The 15,262-nt window shown below is 44.3% G+C and overlaps 1 protein-coding gene across 1 annotated transcript in view; it reads left to right on the top strand.

The window, feature by feature from the left end:
- Window positions 1-324: 324 nt before the first annotated feature.
- Window positions 325-15,262, top strand: part of CLDN15 (claudin 15) — a 187,269-nt gene continuing 172,331 nt past the window's right edge. Inside the window, exon 1 of the mRNA XM_030187529.1 lies at window positions 325-622. Coding sequence (XP_030043389.1) covers window positions 406-622 — 217 coding nt within the window. The 5' untranslated portion in view covers window positions 325-405. The remainder of the gene's footprint in view (window positions 623-15,262) is intronic.

Below are 15,262 nucleotides of genomic sequence, written 5' to 3' on the forward strand. Positions count from 1 at the left end.
CTGCTTTGCAGAGTTTTTAATCTCTCTCTCTCTCTCTCTCTCTCTCTCTCTCTCTCTCTCTCTCTCTCTCTCTCTCTGTAATAAGTACAATTTCTCCAAGTGACTCTAATTCCTATTATACTGAGAAGGATTGGACTCTTGTGCATTTACAGTCAGTGGCAATCTCTCTTTTTTTTTTTTTTTTTGGCAATCTTTCTGTCTCTGAGGCAGCCTTTTTCTTTCATTCCCATTATGCTGAAGGAAGGCTGGACTTTAGAACACTTACTATCAGGTTTCCATCTGCCTTTACCTTCTGTGCCTTAGAAACAGTTCCTTACTCAGATCCACTTCTCACACTTGCTGCTGCCAGAACTGCTACGGTCCCGAACTATCTCTTACTACACTTGTCTCTTGTGCTATCCCAGCATGTCTGTCATGTTAGAGACTACTGGATTTTTCTTTGGTGTCATCGGCTCGGCGTTCCTGGGGATCACGCTATTTAATCAGTACTGGCGGGTGTCCACTGTAGATGGCAATGTCATCACCACATCCACGCTCTTTGAGAACTTGTGGCAGAGCTGTGCCAGCGATTCCACAGGGGTCTACAACTGCTGGGACTTTCCATCCTTGTTAGCACTGTCAGGTTAGTGACTTTCTTGTGCAGAGTCCAAAACAGTGGGGGTATGGAGAATCACGCTTCTTCTGAGTCACTGGTCCTTTCTAATATATCCAGGTAAAAACCCTGTTCAAGTAACAATATAGTGATTGTCATAGTTTTGCTGAGGCAATTTCCCTAGGACAGACAGAAGTTAAAAAAAAAAAGGCCTAGGATAGACTTTATTCCTTACCTCAGTGAAATTAAAGGGGTAGAAATACGTTGGGATGGTCTTTATCCTTTGTACCATGTGAAACAATGATAGAAAATAATAGGGAAAGAGATGCCTGGAGATGGTTCTTATTCCTGATATAATGAGATAGAAGCAATAGAAATGCCTCAGAATGTACTTTGTTCCCTGCAGCATGTGATAAAGTAAAAAAGAAAGAACACCGATGGCTGGAGATTCTATGGTAGTTCATAGAACTGTTTTCCGTTTTTTTCTTTGAAGCTATTTACAGCTTTAGTCACAACTGTCTCTGTTGGAAAAATGTGCCAGAATTTCACTATTCTTTACATCTGAGACAGCAAAAAAAAAAAAAAAGTCCTCTCTGCTTAATTAGATAACATCTAATGCAGTGATTCTCAACCTTCCTCATCTCGTGGCACACTGACAAGGTGCAAACATTTTCAAGGCAGACCATTAGTTTTTTTTAAGGATACTACTACTACTACTACTTAACATTTCTAGAGCGCTACTAGGGTTACGCAGCGCTGTACAGATTAACATAAATTGACATAAAAGACAGTCCCTGCTCCAAGGAGCTTACAATCTAAAGGGCGAAATGTCAAGTAGGGGCAGTCCAGGTTTCCTGAATAGAGGATAAATACGTTATTTAAGAAATTAGTCTTAAGACTGTGTTTAAAGTTCAATAATTACAGTTGTAATCGTTGTGTTATCTTTATAGTTGAATATTTTTTATTGAAAACACAGGTTGGCAAAAGGGCAACAAAACACTTCAAAGGCAACAAAATTAGCCACAAATAACATGGAAGGCACCATTCAAAAAATATTCTGATTTTCATGTCATCTGAGCCATAGCAAAATAAAACTCTCCACTATTAAGCACACTGTGAAAAAATACAAAACTTGAAAAAAGATCCGAACATACGTGTACAAATATGTAGCACTATTTCCTATGATTCAGATGGCAAGAACCCTACATATGAAATAGGTAGCACTACCTATTACACTGGGCCCAAAACACTAATACACCTCCTCCTCCCGGTAAAACAGAACAAGTGGAACAGATACAGATCTCTACACAGAAGCTACATGTCCAAAGAATACCATATTTCAGGCACACGCAAAACACAGACAGACCCTCACCAAATACAGAATGAGAGCACAAATTAGAAGTAGAGATATAAAGACAAAAATTGAACTGGGAACCCCAAGAAGTCAAACTAGGTATGCACCACAACATGGGAGAAATAAAAACAAATGCATTTCCCCTTATACTGAACATAAATACAAAGATATCCACGATGTACATTCCTAAACTAACATAGTTAATAAATTCAAAATAAAACACGTTTTTCTACCTTTGTTGTCTGGACATTTTTCCCATCATGTTGATCCTAATTTTTCTTTTCTGCTTTGTCTGTCTTCTGCTCTCTTTTCAGGGCCTGCTGTCAATTTCTCATTTCTTTTTTCTCCTCCTGTCTTGTTCCACTCCACTCCCTTATTACATCTGTCTGTGACATATTGATCCTTTTCTTTTAGCTCTTTCCTCTCTTTCTTTTTCTACCTGTCAATTCAGATTTCAACCACTTTCTCACCCCACAGTCCTCCGTCTACTACTTTTTATTTTTCAACTACCTATCAACTTTCTATCTCCTTCTCTCACCCTCTTGCTCTCCCAGTTTCCATCTCATTCCTTCCCCTGCCTCCTAATCCCTTCTATCTTTCCTCTATTCCCCATTACTGCATTTTTACCCTCTGTAGATATTATCCTTCTCTCACTCATTTCCTTGACAGTCCTCCATGATCCCTCCCTTTCGCAGATTCTCTCACCCCTCTTTTGTTGGCCAGCATCCCTTCCTCTTTCCTCCCTGCCCTGTAGTCCAATATCTCTTCCTTTCTCTTCCATCCCTCCATCTGTGGTCCAATTTCTCTTCCTCTCTCTTCCCTCCCTACCTCTGTGGTCCAATTTCTCTTCCCTTCCTTCCTCCCTCCCTCCCTGTCCCTATGGTCCAATATCTTTATCTCTTCCCTCCACCTTCAGTTTCATCATTTCTCTCTTTCTTCCCCTCCACCCCTTGGATCCATCATTTCTTCCCTCCTTCCCCTCGTCCATCACTTTTCTCTCTCTGCCCCTCCGGCCCATGGCTTCTCCCCTTTCTTCCCTAATTCCCCTCCACTCCCCAGGTCCAGTGTTTTTCTTTCTTCCCTACTCCTCCCACAGGTCCAGCATTTTTCTTTTTCTTTCTTCCACCTCCTCACAGTTCCAGAATTCTTCCCTCCATCCCCCAGGGTCAACCTCTCTCCTCTCCATCCCCCCCAGTCAACCTCGCTCTTTCTCCCCCTGCCCAGTATAAGAGGCTTGGGGAGGCTCCTCAGCCTTCATATAACGAAAACTGACAACAGTCCACCCAGCAACAATTAACAGAGTATCTGAGAGGCCCTTCTTTACAGCAGTTTCTCCTCTCCCCCCCCCCCCCCCTCCACCGTGACTCTCAGTTTAGGGTTGGCATTTCTCCTGCTCCCTTGATCACTACCAGTAGTGGTACTGTAGCGATTACAGCAATCTACCTTGGCGCTTTGGCCTTCCTTACCATGCCTCCTCTGACACAACTGCTTGTTCTGCAAAGGTGGGAGCTTGGGACTCATCATGGTAGGAAAGGCCGAGGTGCTGAGGCAGATTGCTATGATCCCTACAATACTGCTACTGGTAGCATCGGTAATCAAGGGAAGTGGAACTTGCAGGAGATCATTGGACCGTGGGGAGGGCGGGAAAGGTACTAGAAACATGATGAGGGGGAGGGAGGAAAGATGCAGGATCTGGCTGCAGGAATGATGGAGGGAGAGAATTGTAGGTGCTGCTTTGCTGGACCTTGGGATGGACAGACAGAAAGAAGTGCTGTAGGGGAGGAGAGTAATAGATGTCGACCAGCTGGTGGGAAGGAGAGAGAGAGTGAGTGTGTGAAGAGAAGGGGAAGAGAGGGTGAGAGACACTGAATCATGAAGAGGTGGTGGGAATACAGGCATAGAAACAGGGACACAAAGGCAAAATACTGGACAGAGAGAGGATAAGTACCAAAGGAACAATGTTGGGCACACAAGGGATGGGATAGGGACACGGGCAATACTGAGCATGGGGGAGGGGGTGGATAGGGACACGGACAATACTGGGCAGAGAGGGGAGGGAATAGGGACAGAGAAGCAATGCGGGACATGGGCAATGCTGAGTATGGGGGATAGGGACACAGGGGCAGTGCTGATCATGGAGGAGGATAGGGACATGGGGCAACGCTGATCGCGGGGGGGGGGGGATAGGGACATAGTAGTAATGCTGATCATGGAGGTGAGGGATAGGAACACAGGGACAATGATGATCACATGGAGAGGATGAGGGATACAACGGGGAAATGCAGGATAGGTCAATGTAGGAACATAGAGGGGAAATGCTAAATATAGGGGAGGATAGGGACACAGAGCAGATATTGAACATGGAGAAAGGGATAGAGATACAGAGGGGAGAAGTGGAAAGGATGGATAGGGACTCAGAGAAAAGATAGAGGGTGGACATGGATAAAGAGGAAATGTCAAATGGTCAGGAGATCCTACAAAGACAGAGAAAAAAAACTTTAGAGAAAAGCAGAAAAGAGATACTGAGACCAAAGTGAACAGAAAAATAAAATGCTCAGAAAAAAGCTATTTTATTCTGAATTGGAATATGTTAGTTTTTGGAAATGTGCATCTCTGATATTTTGCATTTAAGTTTCTCTGTTACTGATGTGTGCAGAGTCTGACCTTGAGGTTTCCAGTTCATTTTTTTGTCTTCACATCTTTATTATTGATCTGTGGTCCCTTGTTTCTTATTTGTTGAGTGTTTTGTGTATGTGACCAAGGAGTACTATTCTGCTGTCATGTAGGGTCTATGTAGAGATCCTGCTCCTTTTTGTTCCCCCCCCCCCCCCCCCCCCAACTAGGTAATGCATTGGTGTTCTAGGGTCTGGTGTAATATTTACAGTATTGCATTGCCTTTTCATGTATAAAGGCTTATTTATTTAGATTTTGCTCACACCTTTTTCAGTAGTAGCTCAAGGTGAGTTACATTCAGGTACTCTGGATATTTCTCTGTCCCAGGAGGGCTCATAATCTAAGTTTGTACCTGAGGCAATGGAGGGTTAAGTGATTTGCCCACGATCACAAGGAAGGAGCAGTAGTGGGATTTGAACCAGCCACCTCTGGATGACCAGGGCTCTAACCTCTAGGCCACTCCTCCACTCCACTGTTTCAATCCTGGGAGTTAGTGCTGTTATGGTAAGGTTCTGAGTGTATTTTTGGACAACATTTGTGTATAATGTTTTGCAGTGGAGGGATTGTGTGTTGGGCCTTACTGAGGATGATGTTATGACAAACTAAAAATAGATGTGTAAGAGAGTAGAGAAGCAGACTGCCTGCAGGCCTCAAATGGATGCCTAAGGATCAGCTAAGAACACATTTTTCAATCTAATTAAATTGCCTAAGAGATCTATCTATCTATATCTCTACTGAATTTTGCACTGTTTAATATTTTTGCCACTTTATTCTTTGGCACTTGATACATATCTTATATTTAAAATTTAAAACAGGTGTTACTTGCAACTACTTTCTGACCCTTCTTTCTGCATGTTGTCAGACAATTATAGACTCAGGCCTCGCCTTGGCCCTGCTGCAGCCCCAGCCCCAGCGGCCTCCCCAAACAGCTGAGCCACTGACTGCCTATGCCCTACCCTTCGTCTATCTTAAACCGTGAATCGCATCTTCAAGGAGATTCCTAGCAGCGGCAGTAACTTATCGCCACTGCTTACAGCCTGCTTGGAGCCTCTCTTCTGCTGTGACACGCCCCCTTCTGATGCAACTGTTTACTCAGGGGTGGAGTCAGACCAGGGCAAAAGAGAGGCTGCAAGCAGTGTCTGTGAACTGCAAGCAAGCAAGGAGAGTAAAAGAAACAGGGAGAAATGTGGCACTGGGTTCCCTGCTGCTCTGGGTCTTTGGTTGCTGGAACAGTCTGTCTGCTTCTGCCTGCGGCACACCTGGGGAGCAGCTGCAGCACATTGATTGAAAAGCACTGATCTAATGTAGACAGAGTACAGTGTCATAAGAACCAGTGCTGAACCAATTCCCTACAATGGTGGTATGGGTACATTTCCTTTTGAGGGGCCACAGCAGTAAAATGCTTGCAGACTTTGAGCAGGGTTAATGCTGCTTTGGCGCACAATTTTGTGGTGAAACAGGCAGAAAAGCCTTGCGCACACTTAGCACATGGTATATTTAAGCCGTGATAATGAGCTATTTTGTGCCAATGCACAGAAGTATGTAGAAGACTTAAAGGCTGCACACAATTGTGAGACTTTCCAGGAGGACTTGATTAACAGGTAATGAGCTGCAGTTGATGAGGGAGGAAGATAGCTAGGGAAATGCAAGAATAGAATATGGAAAACTGATAGGTAGGTGAGATGTAAAAACAGGAAAACTGAAGACTAGAGGGTAAGAGAAGGGGAGAATGAGGGGTGAAGTCCAGCTGCTGAGTGGAGATGCCCCGTATCTGGGTTCCAGTGCAGCCTGTCACTGTTTGTGCGAGTGGGTTCCAGTTTTGCTTTGCCTTGTCTGTGTGTCTGGGTTCCAGTGCAGCCTGCCGCTGCTTGTGTGAGTGGGTTTCCGCTTTGCTTGCCCTGTTTGTGTATTTGGGTTCCTGCGCAGCAGTTCGCTGCTTGGCTATTTTGATTCCAGCCTTGTTTTGCTTTGTTCTTTTCCCTTGTATGTATGTGTAGCTGTTTCACTGATTGAGTATATTTCTTCCTGCCTCTACTTTCCTACTTTTGTCTGCATGGGTTCAAGCTCAGCCTTGCGGCCCGAGTGAGTAGGTTCTCAAGGTTCCAATTTGGCCTTGTGGCCCATATGCATATCTTCTTTCCTGCACTTTCTTCTGCCTTCCTTCAGCCTTGTTATCTGGATTGTCTTGTTTTACCCCACCCAATTGTCTGTAACCAAGTGGGCGTCTAGCCTGTTGGGACTTAGACTTTCGTAAGTTCCGCCTACAAACCAAGAGCTTACTACTCCGAGTCATAACATGTAGGCCACTGGGTGGTCTTCTCCATCCACTTCCTGGGCAACACGGCCCCGAGTCCAACTTCTGACACATTTGTCTGGACAATAAAGGGCCAGTTGAAATCCGGGCTAACCAGCACCGGCTCTGAGCAAATAGCCTTCTTTAGAGTTTGAAAGGCCAAGTCCAACTCTGTGGTCCATTGTACCTTTTCAGGAGCCATCTTCTGCAGGAGGCGGGTCAGAGGTTTGCTTTCTCAGCAAATCTAGGGATGAACTGGCAGCAATACCCTATGATCCCAAGGAAGGCTCGAACTTGCTTCTTTGTTTGAAGGACTGATACCTGGATGATCACCTCTACTTTTCGGATATGGAGTCTTACCTGTTCTCTCCTGACTGAGTACTCTAGATACTGAACTTCTTGTCATCTCAGGAAACACTATTTAGGGTTTGCTGTTAACCAGCAGTCTGTAGGCTATCCAGTACAGCGTTTACTTGGATAAGATGGGACCTCCAATTCTTACTGTAGATAACAATGTCGTCCAATTAGGCAGCCTCGTATTCGCCACGGGGGTCAGAGTAGGCGGTCCACAAGGTGCTGGAAGGAATCTGGGGCTCCATGAAGGCCAAACAGGAGCACCGTAAACTGAAACAGACCCTGGGGTGTCAAAAAGGCTGTCTTTTCTTTGGCGGCTGGGGTGAGCGGTACCTGTCAATATCCTTTGGTCAGATCTAGGGTTGAAATGAATTGGGTCCCTCCCAGTCACTCAATGAGTTCATCCACCCTTGGCATTGGTTAGGCAAAGCATTCACTTTGTGGAAATCAGTGCAAAACCGGATACTCCCATCCGGTTTAGGTACCAATACAATGAGTGATTCCCAATTGCTTATAGGCTCCTTAATAACTACCATTTTCAACATTTCAGCAACTTCCTGGCACTTTGGAAAACACTTCTTCATTTTGGCATACTAACTGCTCCAGGTTGGCCTTCTGTGATTTGGAAAGCTGGTCACCCAATGGATCTTGCACGGGTCCAGAGTCTCTTGTGACTTCCAGGCCAAAGTTATCACTCTGCACTAGGGCTGTTGTCATAGGGACCCACTTCTTCAATAGGTTGACATGGAAGATCATTGCGTTGTGCCACTTTATAGTTGACAGGCCCTGTCTTTTCCATGACCTCGTGGAGGGGCATAATCGAACGCGAACGCCTATCTCCATGGGCGTCTATGTCCGAAAACGGGTACGTGAAGAGGCGGGACAGACCGTATTTTCGAAAAAAATGGACATTTTTCAGCTGGGCATTTGTTTTTTTTAGCGATAATGGAAACTAAAAATGCCTAGCTTAAAAACGTCCTAATCCGAGCCATTTGGTCATGGGATGGGCCAGGATTCGTAGTACACTGGCCCCCCTGATATGCCAGGACACCAACTGGGCACCCTAGAGGTCAGTGCGGTGGACTTCAGAAAAAGCTCCCACATGCTTAGCTCCCTTACCACGGGTGCTGAGCACCCAACCCCCCTCCCCCAAAACCCACTACCCACAAATGTACAACACTACCATAGCTCTTAGGGGTGAAGGGGGCACCTACATGTGGGTACAGTGGGTTTTGGAGACCTCCCATTTACCAGCACAAGTGTTACAGGTAGGGGGGGATAGGCCTGGGTCCACCTGGCTGAAGTGCACTGCGGTACCCACTAAAAGTGCTCCAGGGACCTGCATACACGCAGGCCTCTAGGACTTGTTGCTGCTATATAACATTGGCACACCAGTTGACACCTGAAGACATCTCTCCGAAAACGTCCTTTATTGGAATAAGCACGCTTACTCACAGTTAACTGCAGATCAGAGATTGTGCCCCACTGGCAACGAGTCTCCCTGGTACTGAGATTAGCAGTAGGTCAGAGCTGGCAAAATGCTGTACAATGCCCTCTTTCAGCCACATTCAAGGTAAGAACTAAGTTCTGTAATGTGGCTAACATGTGAAAGGGATCTAAAACTGGCTTACAAAAATGGCCACTACCTCATGGACTACCGGAAACAAAACAGGGCACACTCTGACCCAGTAAGCAGGGGGAAAAGCACCATGGGAGTAGATCCTACCAACTACCATTTGCCACAAGCTAGTGGAATCACAGAGCCCAATACCCTACACCCACATAACAGAAAAGGTGTCACACTCACCCAAGAGCCACATCTGAACCAGGGAAAGGCTGTCACAGGATAGAACACATTCTGCTGTCATGGAGGGTTGGTACGGCATTTGAGGCTGGCATAGAGGCTGGAAAAAAGTTTTTAAAGTGTTTTTTTTTTTTGGTGGGAGGAGATTAATGACCACTGGGGGAATCCGGGGAGGTCATGCCCGATTCCCTCCAGTGGTCATCTGGGCAGTTGGGGCACTTTTTTTGGGACTTGTTCGTGAAAAAAAAAGGGTCCAAAAAAAGAGACCCAAAATTGCGGTAAAAATGCTTTTTTTTCGATTATCAGCTAAAGACGCCCATCTCTCCTCGGCCGATAACCATGCCCCAGTTCCGCCTTCACCGCACCTCCGACACGCCTCCGTCAACTTTACCCGTTTCCGCGACGGATTGCAGTTGGAAACGCCCAAAATCGGCTTTCGATTATACAGATTTGGGCGCCCACGGGAGAAAGACGCCCATCTCGCGATTTGGGTCGCAATATAGTCGTTTTTCTCTTTCGATTATAAGCAGGATAAGGTCCTTGCCACTTACATAACAGCTTTCAGAACAGGCTAGAAGCTTAAGACTCTATTGCCCGGCTGGAAGATTTGCTGAATGGCATTTTGGTTGTAGGCTCGGGCTTGACCCACCTGAGCCTTTTCTAGGCAAAGCTTGGCAGCGTCACCTGCTTTCTTCAGCCTCTCTTGCATTATGAATACATATTCATCCAAGTTCTTCCCCGAACTGGATCCTCTTTCCAAGCTTCTTGGATCACATCCAGGATTCCTCTAGGCCTTCTCCCATATAGCAGTTCGAATGGAGAGAAACCTGTCAAGCTCCGGGGCACTTCCCAGATGGCAAACAATATATAAGTGAGTAGGGAATCCCAGTTCTTCCCATCTTTGGCCACAAATTTCCTCAGCATCTGTTTCAAAATTTTATTGAAATGTTCAACCAGGCCATCTGTCTGTGGGTGATATACTGAGGTCCATAGAGTCTTCACCTTGAGTAGGGCACACACCTGCTTATTCACACGAAAGTAGTACCTTGGTCCATCAATATCTCTGCCAGAATCCCCATCCGGGAGAAAACTTCCCACATCGCATTAGCCAATGTGGCATAATCGAAAATGACAAGAATATACTTATGGCCTCAGGTGGTACGTTCCAGAGGTCCCACAAAGTCCACTGCTATCCTTTCAAATGGGGTATGAACAAGGGGCATAAGCACAAGAGGAGCAGGTGGGACCCTTGCAGGACTACTTAGCTGGCAGGCTGGGCAAGACTGGCAAAAGAGCTCTACCTGCTTAAAACCCCAGGCCAGGAGAACCAAGCTAAAATCTATTCCCGGGTCTTCTCCTCCCCCAGGTGTCCCCTTAGGAGGTGACTGTGGGCTATCTGCAAGACTCGCCTATGGTAGGGCTGGGTACCCTGTACAGCAGGTCATTCTTTCTCACAAAATAAGGGGGTGCTACTTTAGAGGAGTCCTGACTGTCCATGGGTTTCCCGTCGACTGCAACTACCCTAGCTCAGGTCGCCCTAAGGGACTCATCCTCTGACTGCGCCGTTTTGAAATTCCCCGTATCCCCCTCACCACTCCATTCAGGTAGCATATCCAAAGGGTTGGGGTTTTCCGACCCATCCTCTTCTCCATCGCTCCTAAATTCAGCAAGCACCGCAGTTTCTCTGGCAACAGGGTTTGGTCGACTTTAGGCTTTCCACAGACAGGTCTTGTGGGAAGATCTCTGGAAAAGACTCCTCCTCCTTCTTTGGGCCATTAATCAGTTATATTTTGTACAGAATGCAATTGCTTCAGATCACCAGCAGATAATGCAGTTCAATTTCATCTAGTTTGTTAAAAGGACAAAATTAAAATCCTTTATACAGTAATGAGATTTCATAGTTCGAGAGATATATTATCTCTATTTGATTTGCACTTCCATCAGTGTGGTCAGTTGGAATTTGTCTGCAGGGGATCTGTTGACTCTCACAGTCTCCTTGTGTGTTTGAATTTGGATTTTCATATTCCTCAGATGCATTGAAAAATGTGTCCAGATTATTTAGGTTGGTTCCTTCGGGGACTGTGCTGAAAGGAGAGGCAGGGACCAGATGGATTTGCAACATACAAAGCTCAGACAACAAAGATAGAATACGTTTTTTTTATTTTGCAATTAATTTAAATATGTCATCTTGGGACTGTGCTGAAGGGAGAGGAAGGGACTGGATGGATTAGCAACATACAAATCTCAGACAACAAAGATAGAATATGTTTTATTTTTCAATTAATTGAAATATGTCATCTTGTGTCACGCCTGGTCTCCCTTCAACCGGGACCTGGGTGGTTCCTGCTTGTTTTGCTTCCCTGGGGCGTAGCCGGAGTTCTGTGCTGGGGCAGTAGGCTCTGTATTGCGCTCTCTCCGGGACAGCAAAGGAAACTGGTGGAGTTTTGCAGTTAACAAAACCAGAAGGCAGCGATAAACTCTCCAAACGAATTGTTCTTTTAATCAATTTATTTTCAGGAAAACATTGGACACAATCCTGCTTCACATCAGCAGTGTGTTAACCCCATCTCATTCCTTCTCTTCAGATTTTAAGATAATAGTCCATACTCAAGGTAACAGTCCATGCTCAATATCGCTACACATAGAGCTTTCAGGCGCCACAGTAATCCTAGCTTCCAAACCCTGGGTAGCCTGCCCTCTGGTTCCCTTATTACAGTTCACACTCCCCTAGTAATGCTTCTTGCCGTGTGCCTTAGGGAGTATGTTAGTAAGGCTCTTCCACAGCTTCCTCCCAAACTTTATTATGCTTTCTTCCCCCTTCTTACACCGGTCTGGCCACAACCTGACCCATAAAGCTTTTACCTTTTCCTTGGAAGCTAGAGTGGAGACATCCATCAGCTCTACTCCCTCCCTTTTCTCTTCATCTACTCCATTCTTATCCCACTCCATAGCCTCCTCCACCCCTGACTCCTGCAGCTGTTGCTCATCACTTTGATTAGAACACATTTCCCAATCATTCCCATGCCCCTCTGCTTCCTGCGAGTCATGAGTTTTACCTTGCACAGGTGGTTCCTGGGGACTGCAGTTCTCTCTCCTATACTGCTCTCTTATCGAGCTTTTCTCCACCAGAGGGCAAACCTTTCCTCCAGGGGGAATCTGGGACTTGTGGTCTCTTACCCTGGGAGGAAAACTCTCCTCCTGTCTCCTCCTCCACCTGCTCACTGTAGTGCTCTTGCTATCCTGCTCACACTTGACATGTGCAACCCTAATAACTTTATATTTTAAACAGTACAGAAGAATGCATTGCTGTTTCTCCAGTGTTGCATTGCATTTAGACTTCTTGGAGTTCCTATTTCTAGTTTGTGGTTGCTTATTCTGAATTTAAGCCTCTGTATTCTACAGGAATGACAGAAGTGAGATACTCTGCTAGTGTTTAGTTTCTGAGTAGGGATCTGTAGAAAGCAGGCTTGTTCTGTTTTTCCAGAAGGAAGTATATTTAGCATTCTACACAGTGATTACAAAGAAAAAGGGAAGCCATAGATTTTGTCATCTAACTTTGTGGGGTTTTTAAACATATTTTATTAGCATTTTAAGGGCCTCTTTTACTAAACCTCGCTAGCAAATGCAAGGCAGCTCATTCAAAATAAATGGGTTGCCGTGTATTTGCTCTGCCTGGAATCGTTAGCGCAGTTTAGTAAAAAAAGGTCCAAAGGTACCACAAAGTAACAATCAACAGACATAAGGTATCATCTAACAGAGAAGATGTTATAAAATGAGCCCAGAGAGAAGAGAAAGGAGAAAGTCCAAATCTAATGGATGTGTGAACAGCACAAAAGAGGTGAGGCAAAAAAAAAAAAGAGGATGCCAAAATGTCAGTATATAGGACAATAATGTAAACACATCAGTTGATATTGTTGACTGTATTAAAGGTCCAACTTTGTCCAATAAATGGGTTGAGGAAGAAGACTTCAGCTTACAACAAAAATTACTATCCCCAAATTATATAAACAGCTCTACTGCAAAAATCTTAATTACTCATAAGGTGGGAGGAAAAGCCTCAAACTGCTCCAGGCAGAATTACCCTTGGAGCTGAGAAATTCTTCATCATTGGCAGGAAAACCTCACGACCTCTTGTATTTTTTGCAAACTGCAATACTTTAAAACAAACTGTGTTACACTAAAACAGATTGCAATACTTTCAAACAAACTGTATTGCACTTTTCTAGCCCTCTCTTGCCATCAAAATCATCCCCAGACCAACGTTAGCCAGCAATTCGCTTTCACTGTTTCAAGGTCGGGGTATTCTTTTAATAATGCTGAACAAAGTCTAGCAGCAAAGAGTTAGCTGTGGTTCTGCCCAGACCTCTTTGACACTTTGCCTCCTACCTTATGAGTTATTTGCACTAGAGCTGTTTATCTAATTTGGGGATAGTAATTTTTGTTGTAAGCTGTATTAAAGGTCCTACATACTGAAATCTTGGAATCCTCTAAGTTTTTTTTTTTTGTCTCACTCCTAGTAGTAGTAGTACTGAAATAAAGCATAAATATGTACAGAGGTAAAAATACTGAGATGAACTCAAGTAAAATACAGAACATGATTTGAACTAGAAAGCACCCCAGCTAGACACCCCCCCCCCCCAAAAAAAAGATAATGCTTTAACATTACTGTTACTATTATTATACAAAAATACAAATGGCTTCCAAATCTATCAAACTTAAACATTCTCTTCTAATTGCGATCAATTTACTTAAATAGGTTGTCTAGAGCTTAGGTCGAAGCACCTCCTCCTCTGGTAATGCAGTAGTTGACCAACATTGAGCTACTTCCCTGCATAGGATAGTTATGCAAGGCAAAAACATCTGAAAGTGCTGAGTAGGTAGGTTCAGTGGTTGCCATTGCACTAGCCACATCTTAGAATTAGCAGGCACTGTAATGTGTAATATTGAACAAAATATTTTTGTCCAAGAGATCCAGAAACTCTAGACCCTAAGACAGTCCACCATATTACCAAATATGTTCCTAAGCCTCCACGCCCTCTCCAGCAATTTGCAGACATTTTAGTAGAAACAAGAGAAACCTAAGCAGGATACATATACCATTGATATAGTACCTTGACTCCCTGCTTCGCAAAGTTGGATGAAATAGATAGTCATAACCCTCCATTGCCCCATGTAAGCCACATTGAGCCTGCCATGAGTGGGAAAGCCTGGGGTACAAATGTAACAAAAATAACAAAAAATAATAGTAATGTATTTTTATGAACAGTCTGCCATTCCTTTTCCCCAATTGAGCATCCCAAGTCCCACTCCCATTTAATCGTATACTTAGGTAATTTACACTCCCTAGCTTTTTCTGAGTGGACCCCAAATGTAATACCTCCTGAAAAGGGAGCACAATATGAGCCAAATACTCCTGATGGATGAAGTATTTACAAGATGCTGGACCTGAAGATATATACAAAATAAATTGTAACAATCTCAATTGTTGGAAGGATAGAATTGCCCCTTCAGAGTATAAATCTCCTACTCACAATATGCCTCTTTTTTCTCATTCCTCCAACAATCTACCGTCCCATTCAGATGCAAAGGATAAAAGAACATTAAATGGGGAAACCATAGAGAGACATTTACATCCCATCAGCAATTTCCCAACTCCAGCCCCTATGGAAATTAGGTATTGCAAAAATGAGCAAATTTTCAGGGAATGAATTTTGTATGCCCCTAGGGACCCAAATCAAATTAGTCTATTGATAAGAGGGCAGCATGTTATGTTCTATCCATACCCACATTTTTGATTGGGGATCATACCAGTCCAATATCACCTTAAAGTGTGCTGCCTTGTAGTAACTCTCGAAATCAGGAAACCATAACCTACCCTTAATGTGACAGCGTTATACAACATATCTGGCAACCAGGGGTGGTCTCCGCTTCCAAATATACAAAAACATTTTCCTCTGAAACTGAGAAAGGGTTACTTGTGAACTTGCAGTGGGCAGTGCCTGGCAAAGATACATAAATCATGGTAAATGTCATTATTTTACATGTAGAGATACAACTTAACCAAGTGTGCTGTAGTCTTGATCAACAGTCTTAAGGTCTTGGATAATTTCAGTAACAGCCTCCCTTAGTTCAACCTATATAAAGCAGTAAGATCTGCCAGTATGTTCACTCCCAAATAAAGAATATGCCCTT

This window comes from Microcaecilia unicolor, chromosome 14 (assembly GCF_901765095.1).
Source record: "Microcaecilia unicolor chromosome 14, aMicUni1.1, whole genome shotgun sequence".
Taxonomy (NCBI): domain Eukaryota; kingdom Metazoa; phylum Chordata; class Amphibia; order Gymnophiona; family Siphonopidae; genus Microcaecilia; species Microcaecilia unicolor.